We start from the raw sequence: 24,972 nt of genomic DNA, 5'->3' as shown, positions 1-24,972 counted from the left end.
AGACTCACCTGTTCTCAGCTGCATTTGAATAAAGCACCAAATCCACACTTTAAGCTTAAATTTCAAAACTTACATTTAACTACTGATTTTATCTACTGTTCTGATTTTATCTGTTTTGATTTTATATACTGTTGTTTGTTTGTTTGTTTGTTAACTAGTTAGTTAGTTTATTTGCTTGTTTTATTCAATTTTAAATCATGCTTTTTATTTGTTCTTGTTTCTAATGTCTCTGTAAAGCACTTTGAATCACCTTGTTGTTGAATTGTGCTATACAAATAAACTTGCCTTGCCTTGCCTTGCCTAAAGTTGAGCACTCAGAATTCATCCTGCTGCTTCTGGCTCCAACATGTCTTGCAAATTATGTTATGTGCTTCAGAGCTTTATCCTTACTTAAAGTAATACTCAAACAGATTTATGTTTGTGTCATTCATCTGGAGTGGGGTTTTCTTCTGTGACCGCTTCAATTTTCATAGACTTGGAGAGTTGGCAGGATGTTCTGAAGAGGTCCTTGAGATTTTTCATGTTGTTGTGCATTTTGTTTTTTGTTTAGAATGTACCAAACTATTGATTTATAATATATTTTTTAGAGAATTTGTTTGGTTTTTGCAGTCTGACCCACAGTTAGAGCACTTTTGTTAGCATGTTGTGGGTTCAGAGCAAGAGCTTCCAAATTCAAATGCCAGGAATATCTGCCTAAGCAAATAAAATTTGCTTTGTTATAAGCAAATAACAAAGAACTGGCCCACATATTTTCATAAAATAGCTGTTGAGTCATCGATCCAATCACCTTTCACTCTGTTTAAAAATTAAAGAGCGAGAGGTGTGGAAGGACTTTGTGGTGTACCTTTAGTGCTCCTGCTTCAAACAACCTGCAAGTCTGTGACTTGCTTTCAAAGGCTGAGCTATGACGACACCAAGTGGACAAAGTTGTTAACACCAGCTGGATACAGTATTTGTGGTTTGGTATAGGCTCAGTTAACATAGCTGCAAAGAGGGAAGTTTTTCTCTTCCTTTTAAAGCATTGATATATTTGCGTCATTGGCCTCATTTACAAGACTGATGCATATGTTGTTTATTTGGTGAGCTGTTTGGTTCAGACAGAGTTGGATTGCCCAAACTCCTCCCACAACATCTGGGTGCAACATGCCTAGCCAGATGAGCCATCTCGACTCCTGTCACCTATTCATCGTTTTTCTTCCCCCCCCCCCCCCCCCCCCCCCCCCTTCCCCCTACTGTCCTCACGCATTCTTTTCCACTTTCTATGCTCTCATTTGTGTCTCCTTACCCCTTCTTTCCTTTTACTACCTCTGGCTTAGAACAGTCCAAATCTGTTTTTGTCTGAAGTTATAAAGAAAGAAATCATAAAGCAGAAGCATGTTTTCTGAACATGGGCTAAGTTACAGATTTATGTAAAAAACTAGTGTTGAAACTGTTTGGGGAATGAAAAGAAAGAAAAGAGTGTGAGATAACTTTACTCAGAGATGGACAACGATAAGAGAAAGACAGGAGAAGATAAGAAGACGAGAGGTTGCTTTCAAAGGTAAGGGCTGCTCGTGGCATTTGATAAACTGGAACTTTATATTATATGTGTTATTCAAAGGTTGCATGAAAACACCCGGCGGTTTAGTGCTTGATTAACAGGTTAGCTTGCAGTAATGTGGTTAATTTAAGTAAAGAACAGTGTTTCGGACTGCTGCAGAGCAGCTGTGGCGTTCATGGTCAGTTATGATGTTTAGATCTATTCGACCTTTATACCAAAGGAATAACCGTCTAGTGTAGAGACAGTATAAACAGTATACTGTCAGTGAAGGGAATAGAATTTAGCCAGATAGCGCATGAGACATGTGCTTGCATCTCGTTGTGTATAACTACAAAGAGCAGTACAGCTCAGAGCAGCAGCGCTTAGCATAGATCAGCCGATCAGAGTTCCTATGTACTAATATTATTTTATTATTACATTAATATAGCACCAGGTTCAGTTAGCTTTGCACAAAAATAGCTAAGAGATGCATACTTCAAAGACCTAACTTCTTACTTTGCGTGCACGCCAGACTTTCTCACTTTTACTCGAGTAAAGAAGATGAGTCCGTACTTCAACTTTTACCATAGTATTTTTAACACAAGTATTTGTACTTCTACTTAAGTAAAGAATGTCTGCACTTTTGTCATCTCTGCTGGTAGACAAACCTTTGGTCTCTGCTTTAAATGACAGTATAGCTTTCCCTTGTTTCCAACTGTGTGTGCTGAGCTACATTAAGGCTGCTTACACTGCCAATCTTACTCCAGAAATCAAGCAAGCACAACACCTACCATTAAATCACAGCCACATCTTGCCAGACACGTGGTTGCTGTCCAATCACAGTTCTCTGCTGTGTCAGAGGTTTGAACGCTGGAATATCTTACATGTTACCTAAAACAGGCCGCTTGTCCTGTTCAGAAAACTATAAATCTTGGGCAAGTGCCTTTGCAAGCGTACTTCTATGAAACCTCTACATAACAGTAGGTATGTAACGGCCTGCAATAATAAGAAAAACAGTACACGGTGGGATTTTACAGACAGAGCCACTGACATTCCTTCGGGATCTGTTTTAGCTTATTGTTCTTTCAGAGCTTTATCCCTTGTTCCTGAGAAACCAGCTACCCCTGGATCTTAGTCCAGACATTTCCCCGAGGGATTCAGGGCAGCATCTCATTTGTATGTGACTTACGTGTATTACAGCAGCAATAGCAACAGCAATGTGTGCTGAATCCTCTGGGTTTAGGTTAAGAGAGAGTTTGGAGTCTTAGCTTGTGACAGACAGGCGCAGGCACCCCCTCTTCATTCCAGTCCACATTTCATTATGACAGGAATCTTAAATCACATGAAGACTTCAGGGACTATCCAACAGGAGGGATGCGTGGTAGTGGGGGGGGGGGGATCTGGATATGATCAGAGGAAATGCTTTGTATGTCTGAAAGAAATAATTCACGCTCAGGTCTGGGGGATACATTACTCAGTACTTTAGTTTTGCTTTTTTTAAACTAGTCTTTCGATTTGTAGCATTGTCATGGTTTCTTTTCCAGATCTAATATTTTCCTGATAATTTCCCAGTAGTTTTCACTGAAGTTTCCTGGAACAGCTATGTGGGGTTTTTTTATTTTTTATTTATTGGTGCTACAGAAAAACAGAGACACACTAATTCAGTTAAGTCCACTATAGTCCAAAAGAAGATCATCATTTCCATACACTAATTAGTTTTTTTCTGGGACTTCTATGACCTTCCATGTGGGAGAGCAGCTGCAAGACAGCATGCATGGGAGCAGCACGGCTTGAGACGGGTTGCAAAGCAGCCTGCAGATGTGTGGCAACTGTAGAAGCTAAAGCAAAGCATGAAGGTGGTAATGGTGCATGATTAGGAAAACACAGTTTTAGTTTTGCTTGTGTAAAATTGAACCTAAACATGTCAGCTCTTTTCTTTTGGCTCCTACAGGAAATGTATTCCTACTCTCACCACAGATGGTTTTTAAATTCTAAAAAGGTTTTAAAATTCTTTCACCATATTTAACCACTCAAGGTTTTGCGTCTCATGCAATGAAAAGTGTGCCTTATAAAGTCGAGCCAGAGGCCGAAAGAATGTGCACAGTTCCACTTCACACATACACGTTACACACATGTGTTTACTGTACTGCACCACACAATCTCTCTCTCTCTCTAAGAGGCCCAGGCCCCCTGCTTGGGTGGCAGCAGCCGAGAGAATAAGCAAAGTAAGGCGGCGATAGAGGAATCTGATCAGAAGCCAGATTGGCTCCCTTCCCCAGCCGGACCTCAAGCGTGTAGGACCTTGGCGGGTGGATAGACAGGCGGTTCTGGGACTCGGAGAAGGAAGAGCGGCCAGCTGGAGTGGTAACAGTGTGGTATTGTGAGCTGACTGACTGACTGACGCCTGAGAGGAGCAGAAGAGCAAGCTGCCGGGGTGGCCTCTTTCTGGGCCTCACAGGGCCCCAGCGCACTGATGCACTGCTCGAAGTGGGCCAGTCAGACACAAGAGCACAGTCAAGAGCAATTGGGTGGGTGTGTGCTCAGCACAGATCGAAGACAAAGAAGCATCCAAACAGGGACGCTTGTGTACAGTGAGCTGGAAGAGAAGAGGGGCAGAAGGCTTTGTTGACACTGTTCTAAAACTTCCATTAAAGCGATGATTATCAGCATTGTGGGTGAATTATTGCACGATTGCAGCTGATGCTGCAAAACTCAGTTTATTAACAGAGGAAAACAGCAACAAAACCATAGCTTAGATTTGGAGATAAAGACTGTGCATTTATTTCCCCTTAAAATGCACCACTGTTTTGTTTTTAAATGAGGCTGTGATTTTCATGGCAAGAACAATCTGTTTCTCTGTAACCAAAATGAAAGAAATGATTATCATCAAGGGGAGTTTATCAGAAGAGCAAAAGGCCTGTTTGAACAAAAAACCTTCAGAGCAGAAGCAATCGCTCTGCCTGCCAGAGGGAGGCAGTGTTCACATTGCACATGCTTTTACATTCTTCACAGCATCCATTTTCCATCCAATTCTTTGCAGCTTTTAAGACGCAAAATGATCGCCTGCCACGGAAGCTGAGAGCAAGCAGTTATCTTGTTATTGATGTGGGCGCTTTGTAGAGAAAAGGGAGCTGCCACATTCTGCCAGAGAGGACAGCAACACAAGACAATAAAAGGGAAGATCTGAGGAAGTCTGAGGAATGTGAAGAATGGGGAGAGTAAAAAAACCTCCTCAGAGGATGGACAAGGCTGTGGCTGTGTCACACTTAAACCTGAAACACACCATAAAGCTATTTTTAGGAGTATGTTTAGAGCATTGTGGGAGATGCTGGAATTGCTCAGCACATTATGCACCACAAAAGAGATTTTTATACATTTTAGGTTTCAGGAAAAAACCCAATCAAGCGTGGAAACATTGCACATATGGAGGATAAGCAGACACTTGAGGTTATGGTGTACATCTGTCCTGGCACCTCGTCAGAACATCATCTGGTTACCCATTCTGTTTGCTCTGAAACTGAGCATGCCTTGTATTTATCCTCCCACATGCGGCCTCAGCGGGGAATCCATCAGGTTAAAATACAGCAGAGTCTGGAGAACAAAAAAACGTCTTTTAGCTGAGATCTGGGCGAAAGGGGGGAACACACGAGACAGAAGTGAAAACTGAGAGAGAACAGACCACACTGTCGTACGCTCGGTCTTGGTAAATACTTTATATGCAATTATTTTTGATTTTTGCAAACACTGTATAGAAAACACTTACGGTAACATTTTTTTAAACATTTAAAGCGCGTCTGAGTTTCCAGACAGACATGGCACAGTATAATCTACAGCTTTAGAAACGCTCTCTCCTGTTCTCGTCCTCTGGCCTTGTCCATACTCAGCACTCCCCCAAACACATAAAATCTCTTCCTCACACACACACACACACGCGTGCACACACACACATACTCACAGCCACCACTATCAGGCTCTCCACTTATTATTCACAGTAAGCTTTATAATACTGTTTCTGTATTGTATGATGGTTCTCAACATTTTTTCTTTATTACTTAAAATAGCTATCGACATTTATACTGTAATATTTGGGAAGTGATACATTTGTATTTACATAAGCTTATCAGGCAAGAATCAAATACAACATGTGTGTAACATTTGTATAGCTTTACACAAGTTTGAATATTCTGCTGGAGTCGCTGACTGAAGACCATTTCCAACCGATGGTTTCCAGTCTGTTCAGGACAGTTCAGTTAGAAAAGAAGAAAGAGTTCGGGTTTTTTTTTCCTCCTCCACAACGGTGCCTCAGTCACTCGGAGGGATGACACAGAGCACACAGAGACAGCTGGTCACTGGCCGACTGCCTGCGGGGCCAGAGCAGCACCCCCCCTTAGAGCTGTCTGAGAGCACGAGGAGATTACGGGAGACTGGACGTGACTGGAGATGCTGTGAGGTGCTCACAGTATGTCGGACTCATACATTCAGCAGAGGCCAGGAGGTGTAAGTCGTTATATCTCGAATGGCTGTGATTTAGGGGGTCTTACAACCTCAGTGTGACTGGCACATTTAATCACTCGCTCTTATCTTTTTGATTGGTACAAGACGGAGTTGAGTAAACTTGGCAAATGGTCGTAGTACGACGCCTGATTTTAAAAGCAGATGCTCTCTTCACTTCTAGCTAATCGTACAATACGAATTGTACTTCCTCGTCTCTTACCTTTTCTTTTTCATGCACACACACACAGTTGCAAGCACTCGCATGTACACCCCATATACACAAAGTACAGAATTGGGAATTACACCGACAAAGAGTAGGATAAAACCTTGTGAGCAGACACGCGGCCACGCATACACACTGGGACCTGGGTAAGAGACCAAACTTATGTGAGAGGAAAGTGAGGCACATAATGTGACAGGCAAAAGAGAGCCTGAATTTTGGTATACTTAAAACAGAAGTCGGATGTGGGTGGTTAAGGTGTCTCGGACGGGGCTGGGCTTTCACTCCAGTGAGAACTTCTAAAAGACATTTCGCACCTATGTTCTCCCAGGTGCCGTACGCGTACTCTGAATCTTTTTTAAGAGACAGAGGCAGTAGCTCTATCGTCTAAATGAATCAACAGCTATGCTCTGTGAATAATATTCAGGGTTCGGACTAAGGTACGATAGCAAAGATATGAGCAGTGCGTAAAGGCCTAGCTTTACTTTCACGTTCTCGTTTGCTGTTGCCAAGGCTGAAGGCATTACGTTCCACATAATCAAACATTTCAAGAATGTATGTGCTCCAACAGTCTCATATAAACTCTGAGTTGGGACCAGACATCTTTCTGCTGAGTCCCTACATGGCAAGAGTGGCAGTAGATTATTCTGACCTGGTGCTAGGAGAACATGGACTTAACTTTGTTTTCTTTGTTTCCTTGATCTAAAGGTTAAGGAACGATAGGCGCTGACAGGGGTTGCAAATGGAAACGTTGAGAGATTCAACTGAGAACAACTAGAAAGGTGCCTATTTGCTGAGTATTTACTCAAAATGGGGCAGCACTTTGCTATTCCTCTATGTAAATATTGTTTCGTAACTTCCTTTACGATAGTTAAAAGCTACTTCACTGTCTTGGGTGCATTGGTTCATATGGTCAGTTCATTTTATTTCATATAGATAACAGAAAAATAGCAAGGGAGAATGAGAGAGAGAAGGTAATCTGTCCATCCTTCCAGTCAGCCCTCACTTTGTTAGGATGGGGATCTTGTGTTTATTGTATTGTGTTTTAGTTCAACCATCGTCTGGGGTAGAGTCTTCGGGGGTGGACGAGTCCTCCGCAAAGTCGTCCGTTGACCCGCTCTTGTGGATGCGGCCGTCGCTACGCATGCTGTGGAAAGTCTTGCGGAAAGCCTCCATCATCGAGTGCGCCAGCTTCTTGGCCTCCAGCTTGCTCTCGCACTCCACAGCGTGGCAGTCCATCTGGAAGGACAGGTCGTCGTTGATCTCCCGGTAGATCCAGGCAAATATGTTGGGTTTGACGCTGTGGTCAGCTGTGCAGTAGGCGATGCGCGCCACCTGGTAGGTGTCCATGGTTACTGATGCCTCTCCGCGATCGTCCATGTGGTGAAGACGCACCTGAAAGGGCCGGATCTCCAGCAGAGAGCCGCTAGCCGGACAAGTGCCCTGCTGCTGAGCCAGGGCGCGATGCTCCACCAGACCGACCACCGCCGACTCTGTGCAGCCAGACAGGAACTGCGTCCCAGAGATTGTCACCTTGCCCAGATAGGTCACCTGTAGCAAACAAGATACATAAATCTACAGTGAGACTCTTTTTTTAATTTACAATGCAATGCTTAACAAATCTACATATGAAATTGGTTACTAATGAACCGCTGTGCTTTAATCTTTAGTTAAACATAAAAGGTGTAAACTAAGCAACAGTGGGACAAGGTTGGATCCTTGAGGAACACCACAAATAAGTGGGCATAGGATAATCTTTTTTCATGTTATAATTACATCATATTTCAGCATCTATAAAAGAGCATCCACCCATTCAGCTCATGTAAACGTCTGCAAGTCACTGCTGAGTCACTCTGTAACTGAATGTGATCTGAATGATCACAGCAAAACGAGCCTTCGTCGTCGTCGTCAAACTAATCACTGTGAAAGTCTATCACTGTGAGTGATAGACTGTGGAGATGGAGAGAGATAAGGTGGGAGACGTAAGAAGCGAACAAAGCTGGAGTTTTTTGGGGGGAGTGTGGCCAGTTCAAGAGCAGCCCAGAAATAATGGCTGACTTGTGCACTTCTCTACATGCTGTTCTTTATGGCTTTACAAAAATACACAGAGGAGATGCCTGCTATGAGTCAAACACTCAAAGAGTTTTCCCCCCTGCCTGTTTATTCGGGGGCAGGGGAATACTCTGAACCCTTTAAGAGTTCGCTGAGGCTGGCTTGCATGCAGTGCATATTTAAAATATAGCTCCAGATAGCATGTGAGCAACAATAAAAGCAAATTCTAAAGGAGAGGAAAGTGTATCAATCATATCAACATTTATGAATTTATGAATTGTGATGTGTGTTGAATGTGAACATTTCTGGCACAATGCACGACACTCGAATGTCAAACTAGACAGTGATCTTGATAAAACTATTCCCAAAGAAATTCCAGCCAAATATCCATCCTCACATCTATTCTGATAACAAAAACGTCATCCAACAGATATCCATGCCAGACTGACAAAAAACACAGAAAATGACACAAAGCAGAGGCCCGGGCCATGGTTTATTTAATCATATAATTTAACTGCTTCCATTTTGTTTAGTCTGGACCAGTCGAGTCTACCTGCGCTGGTTCACTGCTACATTTTTGACTGCATGGGACTCTTCAGTGTAAGCGTTGAGGATAGACAGGCCAAGCTTAGGGCAATTACCATAAAGCTGGAAAACTGAAAAGCTGGACCTGGACCAAAAAGCTTGGGGGACACGATTATGAAATTAATGTATCATTAATTGAGCCCAAACGATACAGGAGTTTTCGACTGATACCGATATCTGGTGATCAAAAAGGTCAGATATGGATATATATTCAACACAAAACACATTTTAGGTGCCGTTATTTAACTTTTTCGAGTCTGTCCAACTCCACTCAGATCAGCTGGTTTTTTGTGGCAATCCAAACACTGTTGCCAGCAAGGAAGTTGCAGATTGCCCTCTGGTGGACCAAGTATGCAACTTCAACAATTATAACATGCTTGAAGGGTGTTTCTCCAGTCTCCTCTTTCCTTTTTAAATATACATTTAGTGGATTTTATAAAGGCCAATGCCACGAGACCCTTTTGTTTTGTTTAATTCATGTATAAACAGAAATGTAGTAATTACAACAGGGAGTTGTAGTTGATGTGTTTATAGTAGCCTTAGATCTGTACTGAAAATGCTTGTTCAACATTCAGACTCATTTTGTGACTTTGATTCACTGCCATATGAAACATTCCTGACCAGAAAAATTAAGTTTCAGTGGTTGAACATTATTCTTGATTCATTTCTGAATTCTCAGAATTCAAAAATGTGAAATTTAAAGTATTATTTGCTTTAGTGGTCTAAAAAATGTGTACACATAGATGTAGGAGTACAATAGTACCATTCTTTTAATCTTGTAAAAAGTTTAAAACAGTAAAGCACAGAAAAGGCATCTCAGATTTTTTTAAAGACAGAATTCAACATGACGCTGCAAACCGGACAGACAGTGTTTAGAATATTTTGCCAGTATAAGGTAGAGATGGACCGATCCGATATTACGTATCGGTATCGGTCCGATACTGACCTAAATTACTGGATCGGATATCGGAGAAAAATAAAAAATGTAATCCGATCCATTAAATATCACGAAAGCACCTCACAAAACTTGCAACACACCGTAACTCACCTCAGAACGTTAGCACGTCGGAGCAGTATGCATCACGTGATAGAGCGGCTGTGGCATGCGGGACCTGTCGGTGGTCTGGATAGCATGTGGAGCTTCGCTAGCAACCCGGCATTTCATCTCCGACAAAGTTATCCCGAGAGAAGTAAAGCAAGTGTGTAAGTCCATCTCTGAATGTTTGTAAAGCATTCCTGCGTTAAGCTTAACAAACGACTGCCTCTTCTTGCTGCTACTTCAATCATGAAACTGCTTAACGATCGGCTGATCGGCTTTTCTGTCGCGAGTCCGTGTCTCTAGTTTGCTTTTGGCCCACTTTGCACCAGAAAGAGGAAACCAGCGGCTGAACAACAGCAGCACGTTTAAGCTCGATAAGCTGTTGTTAGAATTTATTTAATATTACTTTCTACTCGAGGATCTTTTTCTACGCAGCTGACGGCTGGTAACTGTGCAGGGGCGGATCTAGCAAAGTTTAGCCAGGGGGACCGATAGGGCATTAACAGGGAAAAGGGGGCACAAAGACATACTTTTCTTTCTTATTCTCATTTAAAATGTCTAGCTTTTAATAAATAATTATCTGACAGCCAAAGTTTTAATTTGATGCAAAATGAATAGAAGTCCATTACTGTATATAGTAATATATATATAATATATAATATATATAATATATATACCCTAGTAAGCTATAGTACTTTTTCCTTTGTGAAGGTACCATCTGTGCAGTCTGCAATTTTGTTGAAGAAAGATGTTGAATCTATTTAATATTTCTTGAAAAATAATTGATTTCTGTGCATTTTTTTTTCACACTGCATGAAATTAAGGTTGATTACGTCGATTAAGCATCATGAGGTGGTGCGTGAGGGGTGGGTCCCTATTTTTTATTTATTTATTTTTGTTGTTGCTGGGAGTTGGAACCCTATTAGTTAGGTTGCTTAATATTTATGCTAAGTACTCTTTAAAATACCAGAATAGGGAGGATGGTGTAGGTTTAAGTTTATTAGATTGATCAGTATTGCTGAACCATGAAATATTTTTTTTTGCATACAGGTATAACAGAATAGCTTTAGTGTAGTTGTTGTTTTAAACTTGAGTATGAACTTATACAAAATGCAGCAAGATATTTAAAAAACAGCTTTGTTGATTAAAAAACACTATATCGGATTCATATCGGTATCGGCAGATATCCAAAGTTTTGATATCGGTATCGGTATCGGACATAAAAAAGTGGTATCGTGCCATCTCTAGTATAAGGTGGACCGATGAATAAACTCACATAAAAGTAGGTCAAAGAATCCTCTGGAAAGCTTGTTTAAAAGTAGCATCTGTATTTGTTCCATTTATATAAACAAACTCCAGCCTCCCTCTATGGTGTAGGAGCCCTCATAATATCACGATTCCCTGATTACAGTACAACAAAATGTGGATTCCCAATTTAAAACATGGGAAGAGATCCAGGCAGCGAATGCAGCCTGGATCATGCCTGGTTTTCATTAGTGGTGGGCACTAATGTGAGACATGCAGGCTTCACACTGGATTCATCATTCAGCTGAGCACCACAGGTCTGCAGGAGCAGCCTGGAGGCTGGGTGGTTTTGATAGCCAACCGCCCCAACACCCTCTCGCAGCCAAACGGCGGTTACTCAGTCAGCCAACAGATCCAAAGACTACGCCAAGATACATCAACCATCCACAATGTGCCTTTTGTACGTCAAATAGAAATAAAGAGTCATTATGGTTACTTTTCACTGCGTCTCCCATTTTGATATTGAGTTACTTGTTTAATCTGCCGTTGTTTTTACTGATTGCTTGCTTCCTAGTTAAATGAAGGCTGGCTGCTTTGCCAGGTTGTATTCAAGGCCAAAAAAAAGACAGTTAAATGTTTTCTCTTACATCCACATGTCTGCTCCGCTGGCTCTATTCTGCTACTGTGTTTGAAAATCAGGATATAATCTAGTTGATCTGCCTTGTTCAAAAAGAGCCGCAGCAGCCTGCTATTGAAAGCAAATAAATCCATTCTCGGGATGCTTTCAGAGGGGACCAGCCAGGAGGTCAAGAGGATACAAACATGTTTGATTTTCAAAGCAAAACTTTGCTATTTAATTTTGGCAAGTCCAAGCTGGTCGTGGTAAATTTCTTAACTTTGTAGGAAAGCAGAGACTAATACTAGAGCTATACAGGTTTGTGCATGTGTGTGCAGCGCACACAGAAAGATAAGTGAGGAATGTGTGAAGTGAGGAGGTCAGCAGACTGAGCAAACATTAGTTTATTTCTTTAAAGTCCAAACCAAACATGCAGCTGAAGAGGAAACTGTTAGATTGCTCAAGAAGAAAGATGAGAGACAGCTAGAAATAGAATAAAATATTGCTCAATGAGGCAGTGTTCATGTGAAGAAAAAGAGGAAAATAGACGAGTAAAACTCTGGAAGTGCATGATTTTCTGGTTTGCGGTGCATGAATCACCCATTTCATCTGCACTGGTATTTTTTTCCTGAGACAACACTGAGCCCATTTACACCTGGTTTTAAAAATGTGCTCTCTAGGTGATAAATGTGCATCTACTGTTTGAACTCCAGACAAACTAAATGTGAAACTAAATCTGGAGATTATTATTAGGCTTGGCTGCTGATTAAAGGCAGCACAGATCCAGCTTTTATATTATTAGGTTATATTTTAATATGTGAACAAAGAACTGAGCCATCGTTTCTTCAGTGTCAAAGCTACCCAGCAATACATGTGAGTGCATCCAGTGGTACACAGGAAACACGAACTGTTAATAATACATTTGGGGAACTTAATTTTCCAAAATGCATTTCCGGTATAAAATAACATCCACATTGTTGCTAGGATACTATGAAAGTGACCAATCGAAAGAGGACCAGTTCCTCTTCTGGTTTCTTCCCTATTAAAGTGTAGATTTTAACTTTGAAAGCAGTTATTCTGCAAGTGTCAGCAATCACTGCAGGTGAAATGATTTCAGGTCAAGTGTCTTGAGGAGAGAAAATGGAAATAAAAACAGCACAGACATATACACTTACTGACACACATACTTTATTGTGTACGCCTTGCTAGTATCAGGTTGGACCAATTTTGCCTTCAGAACTGCGTCAATTCTTCGTGGCGCAGAATTGAAACGTGGGCGGAAACATTCCTCCGAGATTTTGGACCATATTGATATGATACACAATCACACAATTCCTGCAGATTTGTCGGCCACATCCCAAAAGTGCTCTGCTCAGATCTGGTGACTGTGGAGGCCATGTGAGTACAGAAGAAGAAACCTGCTTTAGATGATTTACATGAACTTTGTGGCGGTTTACCCCGCTGGAAGCAAAACATGGGCACACTGTGGTTTAAATGATGCACATTTAGCACTAAGTGGGGCACAAAGTGTGTCAAGATCATTACACCACCATCCTGAAACCCAGAGAACAGTTTTTCAGATCATTCTCTGTAAACCCCATAGATTGCTGTGTGGGAAAATCCCAGTAGATCAGCAGTTTGCGAAATACTCCGACCAGCCCAGGGCATCAACAACCGTGCTTCTTTCCTCATTCTGATGCTCAGTTTGAGCTTCAATGTCGTCTTGACCGTGCCTACATGTGCATTGAGTTGGTGCCATGTGATTCAATGATTAGACAACAAGCAACTGATCATGTATGTCGCTAAAGTGTATACAGCATCTTATAAGCGATGTGATAGTGTGAGTTCTGTTCATTTTGTGGTAATGATTCACTCAGAGTCCAATGTTTCCAAAAGCCATGGTATTGGGTCAATTTAATTGCTTTTAGGATAAAACCAGGAAGTTGTTGAGAGCTCTGCCTACTATATTTTTTAATAGAAAATAGAAAAACAAAACAACGTGGATATGAGGAATTAAGATTTTTGATAGAGAAGCTGTTGCAGTTCCTTCTTGAATCTATTCCTATTTTTTAGAAATATTGTCAAAGTATTAAACCAAACACCCTGATGTTTAAAAAAAACATTTGTTTTGCTCTTTAAATTAGTTTTTTCTTTTTTAAATTAAATTGAAAAGGGCAGAAAAAGACGTGACTGATCACATTAAAATTGAAAGCACGCATTCTTTCCCAACATTTGACACCAGCTAAATGACTGACACTTTAAAGCAGCAGTGTTTAGATGGCTCTGCACACAATCTGTGTCTGGAATCCAGCTGAAGAGGCACGAGAGGTTAGTGGTTGACTTTTTACAGCCATAGTGTGTGTGTGTGTGTGTGTGTGTGTGTGTGTGTGTGTGTGTGTGTGTGTGTGTGTGTGTGTGTGTGTGTGTGTGTGTGTGTGTGCGCATTGGGACAGTTTCACAATGACCAGACGGACTCAGATCATAATCAGTTCTGCAGACAGGAGAGATGTGATTCAGGTTGGACTCGGTCTCAGCACAGGTTATGAGAACCTTCAAGATCTCCAAGCCAAACGTGGATGCTCGCCACAGGGCTCTGTCAGAGTTTGTGCAGTGAATGAAGCAAACCATTGAGGCTGTAGCTATCTCCACATCAGGTTCTTGATAAAACTGCTACATCAATCCATAAATCCCAGACAGCAACACGTGTGCTGTGCTCTAATCTGGCAGTCTGGCTACGTCCTGGCAACCTTGTTTCAACTTTCCATGAGTTTCTCCTTCATTCCTCCACTCGTATCTTTTCCCCTCCACTCTGTCCTCTCTCTTTCACCTGTTTCTTCAGCGAACTCCTTCACCCGCTTCCCCTCTACTATTCTGCACTTCTTCAAAGCCTCGCCGTTATTTCTATCCCGCCAGAGTGGAAATGCTGATTGCATGTGAAGCAATATGGAGACAGAAATGAGGATCAGTTACAGGAACAAAGGCCTTGGGGGCTGCAAAGAAAGGATGTTGTAAAGATAAATAAAGCAAATGTGGACAGAAAAAACAGAGAGTAAGGGGAACGGCAAGGTTTAGAAAACAAGCTTATGTGAAATTGAAATTTAAACTATCTGCTGGAATTGTGGTGTAGACAAAAGCATACCTGCTTTGTCAACGAGACACAAAAACAAAGAGAAGCAGTGGGAATGTTTGAGATTGTGACAGAGAGGGGAGGGAGCGTGGTTAAACATTTGCATGTGTGCCGACATGTGGCTGCTATTACCAACTCTGGTTTAACCCATTGTCCTTTTCTATTCTCTCACTCTCCATTTCTCTTACTGTACACTGCGAGAATCTCAAATGCCTTCTGCCACCTGCAAGACTGCAAGAGCCCCAGTCGTTGCTTTGCACAGTTTCATACCATTTATGTTAGCGCAGAGGGTTCGAGTTCCTGTTGCGGTATTCTCCTGAACCATAGGTGGCGCCACTGAGACAAAATCTTGCACATCAGTGCAAAACCAAAAACAAAGAAATCGCAGATTTTTTTTATTCTTTTCCCCAGAAAGTCTCCCTCTGCAAAATAGCTGAATCTCAGTGCTTCTGTTGTTATCATTCAAGGTGCAACGTGCGAGGTCATAAAAATCTAAATCGAGAGGTGCACAGCAACAACTTGCACCAGCAGATATGATGTCACTTTATAGTCCAGCTTTGTTCGAAGAATGGTGAGGATAATGGCAGCACCGATGGGCTTCATGATCATCTGAGGCAGTTGGAGTGTTCGTTGGCTAGTTTCTGGTAGCACTGCTAGCTTGGCTGCTTCTAGTGTAAAAAAAAAACTCGAGGTAGAATCCACATTAGGTCAAAGAGTTAAATTAGACTGACACCACTCAGACGTCTGTAGTTTATGCTTGAAGCTCCTGCCACCAGATGGGTAACTTTGAATGACTCAAACACTGAAAACAGGGGAACAGCTAGCTTTGCTCAAATGCGCACATGGGGGTGTCCAAATTCATAGGCTGCATCCTCCTGAGGACCCGGCCTTTGCGGTCTACATGGGCCGGGTCCTCCACAGGCCGGGTAGGCCAGAAGTGAGCAGCTGTGACATTGGACAGTCTAGCCTTCAGATTTGTCTCACCAGCTGTCTTGGTTGAGTTTAATAAACTCAGCCGTCTGCTCCTTGCTATGTAAAATATAACAGGACACTGGCGTAAATTCTCGATCATCTCACACTTCTGTGTATTCAGCTGTAATCTCACCCAAACCGATTTACTCACGAACAAATAACACACTGAAAAAAGCCAAACAATAACATTTTTAAGTTATCTAAGTGACTTATATATGATGTTTAACTTGAGTAGCAAAAGACCACGGGGGGTTTGCCGGGAGTTTGCTGTTCTCGTCCCGGCTAGCTATCGAGCTGGTGGGTAACAGACAATGTTGGAGCGCTTTTGCAAATATGTTATATCTTGATAAACCGGGCAGATATTTGAAGTTTACACAGCTACATTCTCGCCTGAAAGTACGTTAAAAGTTTATTTTGCGACCTGGAAAGAGTAAGTAAATGGTAAAAATGGCCTGTATTTGTATAGCGCTTTACTTAGTCCCCATGGACCCCAAAGCACTTTACACTAAATTCAGTCATTCACCCATTCACACCGACATTCACACACTAGTGATGGCAAGCTACATTGCAGCCACAGCTGCCCTGGGACGCACTGACAGAGGCGAGGTTGCCGGACACTGGCGTCACCGGGCCCTCTGACCACCACCAGTAGGCAACGGGTGAAGTGTCTTGCCCAAGGACACAACGACCGAGACTGTCGGAACTCAAACCAGCAACCTTCCGATTACAAGACGAACTGCCAACTCTTGAGCCATGATCTCCCCGTAAGTAGCTGCTGCCATTGTTGGAAACTGGACATGGCTGGGCCATGCTATGAATTCTGGGATATGGTGGGCCACAAAGGATATACCCGACCCATCCTTCAAATCTGGGGAAAAGGAGCACATTTGTCGGCTGCATTTGGAGGAGTCTACAAATTTGGACAGCCTTCATCACGTTGCTGTGACGTAATCGGACTACAAATGCGGCCTCAGGAGGATGCAGCCTATGAATTTGGACACCCCCATTTAGCTTGTAAGCTAGGTGTTAAACTGACAAAAGAAAAAGAGCTAAAATGGTACAGCAAAAAATTCTAGTAAGAAACATAAGGTCAGTCCTAACCAATACTGCATTTCATTTGCCTTGGAAGTCAGAGCTAGCACGCTGAGCACATTCCAGTAAAGTCAGACTTGTTTTGATCGATAGCAAGTTTGACCCATTCATGAATCTCTAGCAAACTAGCACAATAGCTGTTTTTTTGTTTTTCAGTTGAGCTGATTCGAGATAACAATCGACCAATGTTATCTCAGAATGGTGACGAATGAGATGAGACCCCGTCTTCAGAGTATTTGAATTTATTTAATATCAAAAGTTGGTACTCCTGTATTCATAAAGCATCATCACACAAAAAAATTTGCAGTGGTTATTTGCTGTATCAATACAGTATATTGTTACAATTTTTGCTGTTGTACTACTGCTTATGTCCACTATCGCCAGCCTGGACTGTTACGCAGGAGTTGATGGGGCTTTTCTAGCTGGATGTCTGACTTGAGGGAACATTCCAGTTGAAAAATTCCAACAGGAAACTCGGAAGTTCTGACTTGAAACGGAATACATCATAATAAGCCAATCACTGTTCTTTCCAGAACTTTATAAAAAAAAACGTCTGAGACTCCTCTGCTTCTAGTGTTGACTTCTTCTCCTCCCATACCAGCGCTGATGTGGAGGTTTTGTCCAAGTGGTGCCACCTATCACTGAGGACAACACTCACGCCCTCAGAGTTCACTGGAGAGATGTCCTCCACAGTCACCAGATATCAGTCCAACAGAGCACCTTTGGGATGTGGTGGAACGGGTGATTCTCATCAATGGAGCGAAATTTCTGAGGACTGGTTGAGGTAGACTTAATAAATCGGAAAATGAGCATAAAAACTGTAGGTGTTACCCTATTGTGTTTACAACACTACAAAGGACTCAGCATCTCTTACTAATTAAAATCATAGAGCACTGCGGAGAACATGCATGCAAACACATTAAATCGTGTAGCACGGCACCACAAACTGTTTCTGACATTTCCCATTTTGAATGAATCAGTGGATCCAAGCACAACAATGCAATGAAAGCCACAACTGTGGTAGGGTAAAGAACAAACAGACATGCAAAGACAGAAAAGAGAAGTTTATTAATAACAGCTGAGTGAATGCAAAAAAGGGTAGAAGAAAGCAGGGGACACACAGAGGGGGACTGAAAAAACATCCGCAGCCCAGCAAGTGAGCCGGTGGGAAGAGACGGGAACATCCTGTCTGCGCCTGTCTATCTCAGTGTGAGTCGTTATTCGTGTGTAAGCACACACGCATGTCTGTGTGGATGAAAGGTGTAGAGCTAGTGCCGCTGGAGCCACAGCCGGTTCGGCCTTCACTAGAGAAAGGATCTAAAAGGATGAAAAGAGAAGAGCGGGTAGTATGAGAGAAAGATGAGGGAGGACTCGATAAAGAGATACCTGTCCCTACAGACGTTCCCTTTGGGACCATGGAGGAAGAAAGAGGAAGGAGCTGAGAGGACAAGGAAGCGAGTTTGAGACCAGAACACAGACGCGGTTGTTGAGAGTAGCTGTTTGGTCTTGATGGATCAGCTTTGGGAACAGACTGTGATGTGAAGGCAGGTCAGGAGCACTTCTGGAGCTTGTCATTTCTGCATTTAAGCCACCTTCTCAGAAACCGGTCCAAGGGCAAACAGGTGGTGCAGACTAAACACACAGTCCCCCCACCAACCCAGCTGGTTGTAGTTTGCTCCATCCAAATGTTACAATCTTTTCCAAATGATAAAAGATAGAATATCGGCACGAAAATGTAATTGTTTTTGTTCACGCCACAATCACCGGCTATCTGGAAACATTTCAGATTTGTTTCTGGCGGTGGTGTTTGAATGTTGGCTGCCAAGAGTTAGCAAAATACCTGCTATTATCTATGGATGAAAGAAAACTAGCAGGTAATTTGAAAAAGAACTGCAGAAAAAACAACACTTGTGAAGGGAAAATGTCCCGAACCAACATAAAGTGTAAGTCTAATCTTTACTTGAGAGATGGAATGCCATTGTTCCCGAAAGCATTCCTTCTTTCAAAGGTTCAGGTTTGTCCTTTCATTTGTTTTCATCAGCAGTCATACATTGGTTTGCATTTAAGGGAAATAATATCAGTTACACACTGTTGTCAAATATTCAGTACTGTACTGGCCCAAAATATTTACATCAGTATGATAAAGATATTTACTGACACCAAAGTCGTACTGTATATCCTTTAGCTTTGCACAACTATGCAACTGTTGACAGTAGAAGGTGTCTCCCTCTGTAAAGCCTCTGTGTCTCCAACAAGACTGGGAATCCACTGCTTGCGAATTCAGCATTCCTGAAGTGGTTGTTAAAATTCCTCTAAATGTATTGAATCAGCACAGTCCAGCTGGCTGTGCTAGTCACGGCACGCGAAGATGGATCAGCTTCTTTTTTTTATCCCGATTCAAAGCGCTGTGTGTTTTTTGCTTGTTTGTGTTGGGAGATGATGTGGTATGTATCAGCCCAAAAAAAAAAGGAAAAAAAAGAAATTACTCTGACTGGTTCAGTGCCAAGACAGAAGCCCTTTGGTGTAAATGAAAGGAGCTTTTTCATTCACTCTCACTTACGTACAGCCTACTGCAGCACAAGACTTTCGATAGTCCAAAGATGGAGCAAGGTGGAACTTATCTAAACTGTACGCATATACTTCTCACCATTCAACTATGTACAACTACACTGACAATAGTACTCGCAAAAAAGTCATTACCTGACACATGAATAACCCGTTTCCTCCTCAAATAATGAATGATGATGATGAAGCTGTAACACTTGTATTGGATCAGTACTCAGTAGCTGTATGCATTGAAAACCAAGGGTGTAGTATTGTATGCAAATGACAAAAGTTCCCTCCCTGCTTTCATTAAATGACTATCAAGTGGGTGACACAGGGAAACAAATAAAATAAAACATGGCCACAGACAGTATTTGGTCGCGATGCTAGCAGAGGTAACACGCCTGAATAACTTAACTCCTCTGTCCCAATTCTTTACTAACTTCTGCTCACATAAAAATAATCGACAAGCAGAATATTCTTTATTCTGCTTGTCTATATTTCTTTATTTATTTAAAATAAAGAAATATACAGGGTTTATCAAAAAGCACAATCTGATTTCAAAGCGCTTTCACTGGTAACGATCGAAACATATATGGTTACAAAGCGGCAATTCGTGAGTTATTTGCCGGTGTGTAGCATAAGAATAGCAGTAATTCCAGACGTGGTAACAAAAGTACAGGGTTAGTTATGACTATAGTTATAACTATGGACATGTGCCATGCGTCATCACAGTTTTAACTTCCTGGATCTGGCTGTCACGTGTGTGACACAGGTAACTGATCCTTTATAGGCTGGGGTTGAAATGGGAAAAACTGGCAGGTGTTCCAATGGGTCCTTGTACAAATCACTGTTGTTTTGGGGGGTTTTTCCACACAGTGGACCAGCGTGTCCGTTGTACTCCACGTTTTCACCTCGGAGAGTGAACCAGACTTTAATGCACTGGTTAGCCCAAATACAGACTAGCTTTCTCTCACTGAACAACAATAAAGAACTTAAAAGTAATTAAACTAGTAGCAAAACAGCACTTTCTCTAAATTGAAAGATCTTTGAAACTTGGCAAATACACACACACATTTAGTTAATAGTTGTTTTAGGTAATGTTCATTAAATGGTGATAAAATGTTGGCACCTTCTCATTTCATTGCCAAATTATACCATCTACTGTCACCACTAGCAGTTTATAAAGACATGGACTTGAGTGAATTCAGCTTATTCTCTACAACAGTTCCAGTTTCTCGGTGGTCAGAGTAAAGCTAAATTTTAAACAGAAGCATGAATACTGCTCTCATCAACATCTCTTGTCCTTTCAGTGAGGTCTGAAAACCAATCGCTGAATTTTAAAACGAGGATGAAACAACCCGGGAATGTTTGCACATCAGTGATTCTGATGCTTCGAGCTACGAACACACAAATACACATAAATGCCAGAAACGCTGATACAAATCTGCTGGCACATTCCACAGCGCAGGCAGCTGGAAGCACCAGTCGTCTCAACTGCATGGTAAAAACGATTTAAATGTCATCACTGCATGTTCTGTTCTGGGAGGAGGAGTGACAGCGCATCCAGCGCACAATCTGACATCAGAATATCAAGTATGGAGACAGACAAAAAGGCTCTCTGCCTAACAGATTAGATAAAGGCATGGTAGGACCAGCCTGCATTGCACGGGCTGCTGACGTGAATGACGTCAGTGACAGAGGGGAATTATGACTAGCAGAAGTAGCTGATAACATAGCATAGTGATGTCAATACAGAGCAATGTTACGGTGTTACAGCGAGCCTGAATGCCCCGTGCCTTTTGGTGCACTACAGAAGCAAATCCAAAACAACTCATTTCTGCACTTTTCCCCCAACAAATGAAATATAATATGGTAAGTTGCAAACCTTAGATATATTGTTAGCAGGATTTTGTTGCCTTTGGACAGACAGGCTAACATAAGCTGAATGAATTTGCTCGTTGATATAGTGTTCAATTTCCCAGAGGTTCCCAGATTCATTTTTTTCCTGCTCTGCTCTTCTTGTCTTCAGGACAAATATAATTTAAAGCAGTGAATGATGGGTAATTAGCCTTCATTTGACATTCACGTTAACACTTATACAGACTGCACACTGTCTGTCTCACTGCTGGGCTGTTAAATACGTAAGGTGGGTCTGAATTGGAGACTTGTGCGCTCGTGCCTCATAGCCACATCCAAAATCCCACTTTTTCTAAAAGCCAGTTTGACTCCTCGGTAGGGCTGAACGATATATCGCATTTGCGATAATATCGCGACATGATCAAGTGCAATTTTCTAACCGCAAAGGCTGCGATTATACTCTGGACATGTCCAAATTCATGGGCTGCATCCTCCTGAGGCCGCATTTGTAGACCGATTACGTCACAGCGACGCGCCGAAGGCTGTCCAAATTACTACCATATCCCAGAATTCATAGCGCGGCCCAGCCAAACTCCAGTTTCCAACAATGGCGGCCGCTACTAAGTTTTAAAATTACTCATACTAATCTTTCTGGGTCACAAAATAAACTTTTAACATATTTTCAGGCGAGAAAGTAGTTGTGTAAACATCAAATATCTGCTCGGTTTATCAAGATATCCCATATTTGCAAAAGTGCTTCGACGTTTTCAGGGGCGTCTGCTACCCACCAGCTCGACAGCTAGCCGGGAGCTCGAGGGTTACTGATGCGGCCGAGAACGGCACAACTCCCGGCACATCATTTTCAGATCACCGCGGAGTTTCGCTGCTCGGGTTAAACGTAATATATAATTCACTTAGACAACCTAAAAATGTTATTGTTGGGCTTTTTTCAGTGTTTTGTTTGTTCGTGAGTAAATCGGTTTGGCTGAGATTAAAGTTATTAGATTAGATAAAATAAAACTTTATTAATCCCCCGGGTGGGTTCCTCCTTGGTTTTCACACAGCTGACTAAACGTCAAACAGAAAACTTATTAAACAGAAGTATGAGACAGTCGAGAATTTACACCAGTGTCTGGTTATATTTTAGATAGCAAGAAGCAGACGGCCGAGTTTATTAAACTCCACCGAGACAGCGGTGACGCTAATCAGAACTAGACCGTCCAATTTCACGCCTTTAAACTTTAAAGGCGTGTTTGTGTGTGTGTTTATACAATTGCTATTATGTTTGCACTTTATGTGTAATGTTACTGACTGCAGAGATCAGTAAGATGTGTGTATTTTTTATTTATTAGTTTTATTTATTTAATATTATTTTTTAATTGAATGACTGTCTAGTAGTTCACAGATGTCGAAAAACTGAGTGTGGTAAAGCCACCGATTTTTTTTATGTATATTTCTGCAATCTGCACATTGTACTGACTTTCATTTTAATGTTTACACCAGGGTTCCTTGTCAGCACTTTATGCTCAGATGTTTGTAAGCTAAAAATAAACTATTGTGTATGTTCAAATATACTGTTGTGATTGAAGAAGTTAAATAAAAATGTCAGTCATCAATTCATGCATCACCTCATGTCATCATAACAGAGGTCTGTCTTCCAGGAAAGAACAGTTTAAAATTAATGTAATATAGTATTGGCCATACTATATGATGTATTGCTTGTCTTTGTTTAATAATACAGAAGACAAAGACCTTAAAAAATAATCGCATATTGCATCGCAATCGCAATATTGGGGCAAAAAATCGCAATTAGATTATTTTCCATAATCGTTCAGCCCTACTCCTCGGGGTCCCGGCCAGGCAACTCTCAAAAGCTACTTTCTACTCTTAGGTGAAGAGAACAAATTAAGTTCAAACACAACAAAATTATATTGTTTTTTTAAGCGGACTCCAGAGTAATTTCACAATTGCCATGAAGTGTGGTGATGAAGCTGGCATGGCTGCAAAGTACATTGCACACGTTGTCAGTGGATGTGAAGTGGAGCGCTTTGACAGCGGCGGGGAAAGCGGGGCAATGAGAGGTGGCCTTTCATGCTCGCTAGCTGCTAGCTTTGGCAGAGGAACAGCAGTCCTCAGCCAGCCTTCCTGCCTGTCTGTCTGTAAATTGGGTGCACGGCCGGAGAATGTGAGAGGAGAGAGTGAGGGTGAAATAAGACGTTCACGGAAGGCAACGTAAAACACTCCGTGGGGATAATAAATGCTATAATATTCTGCAGGAAGGATGGCAAGGAATCCAAAAAGCAGAGGTGGGCTGACAGATATGCAGACAGGCAGGTAGTGACTCAGACAGGAAGTTACGGAAGCCAACAGATGCAGGCAGCGAGGCAGACTCACATCTGAAGAAGTCTCAGACAGACAGATGAAGGAAATTATTTATGTGTGTATGTACTGGTAATTACAAACAATAAGTGAGTGGAAATTAACTGTAACACGCGAAACACCAGTATCCTGATGACTCAGTAACTTGTGACACTGCATTTGTCACAACAACCCTCTGCATGTCTTCTTCACTACATCCGTGAATCTTCTCTGAGGTCTTCCTCTTTTCCTCCTGCCTTTATCCAACATATCCACTGTCCTTCCTCTGCACATGTCCCAGCAATCTCAGCCTTGCTTCTCTAACTTTGTGTCCAAAACTGTCCAACCTGATCTGTCCCTCTGATGTACTCATTTGTAATTCCATCCATAGCGTTTACTCCCAATGAAAATCTGCGTCTTCAATTCTGCCATCTCCAGCTCTGCCTCCGGCCTTTTGTAAAGCACCACCACTGTCACAAAGAGGGTGCCACCCTCAAAACTTCCTTATGACTGATTTGGTTTCTAGCAATTTGCCATGTTCACCTGTAGTTTGCACTGAAGTTGCCAATTTGTTTGCAAACAATTGCTAACTAGCCACCAAGCAGTAACTTGAAACTTGAAAAGTTGAATGCAATCTAGACCAACATATTCAAAAGGAGTTTGCAGACACAACAGCATGTTTTTAATTCAAAATGCAGCTAACTGCAGCAAGCTGTAGGCAAACAAAGTAACTGTAAGAAGGGTTTTGGTCCAGCCCCTTCTTTACTGCCAATTTCACCAAGCAACAGCTAGCAACCGCTTGGCAACCAGCTCGATAATATTTTTACCAAGCAACCGGTGGTTACCAGAGAGCCCCAGTCATGCATGACTGGATACTGGATAAAAGTTATGTAAATTCCACAGCATTAGGTTTGATTTTATTAACTTCCTAGCATATGATGTTGAGTCACATAAGAGGCCTTCTCCCACCTGTACCTCAATATGAGCCAGTGGAAACGCTGCTGGGTAACTTGTGTCTCTTCTAGCTAGACCAAACTGCTCTGCTCTGCCAGCAAAGGTCCTCTTACTGACTTTCACTTCAACTTCTGGAGCTTTTGGGAAGTGCCAAAGAGGACTCAGCACTTTTGGCCCTCGTAGCTGCTTTTGAGATGTTTTTCTCCCCACAGACGTATATGCATTTAGTACGAGTGCATCTGCATGAGTCTGCGTGTGTTCATGTTCGCTGTTCTGTACGCTGATCCAACAAATA

At 41.9% G+C, this 24,972-nt stretch overlaps 1 protein-coding gene across 1 annotated transcript in view; it reads right to left on the bottom strand.

The window, feature by feature from the left end:
• Positions 1-5,217: 5,217 nt before the first annotated feature.
• pid1 (phosphotyrosine interaction domain containing 1) overlaps positions 5,218-24,972 on the bottom strand; it is a 34,277-nt gene continuing 14,522 nt past the window's right edge. The window contains exon 3 of the mRNA XM_086261036.1: positions 5,218-7,784. Within this exon, the coding sequence (XP_086117162.1) occupies positions 7,284-7,784 (501 nt within the window). The 3' untranslated portion in view covers positions 5,218-7,283. The remainder of the gene's footprint in view (positions 7,785-24,972) is intronic.

This window comes from Aulonocara sp. 'chitande type north' Nkhata Bay, linkage group LG14, assembly GCF_057382095.1.
Source record: "Aulonocara sp. 'chitande type north' Nkhata Bay isolate Kocher_YH1m ecotype deep benthic linkage group LG14, A_spYH_male_GT1.1, whole genome shotgun sequence".
Taxonomy (NCBI): Eukaryota; Metazoa; Chordata; class Actinopteri; order Cichliformes; family Cichlidae; genus Aulonocara; species Aulonocara sp. 'chitande type north' Nkhata Bay.
This window is presented reverse-complemented; position numbering and strand designations above follow the sequence as displayed.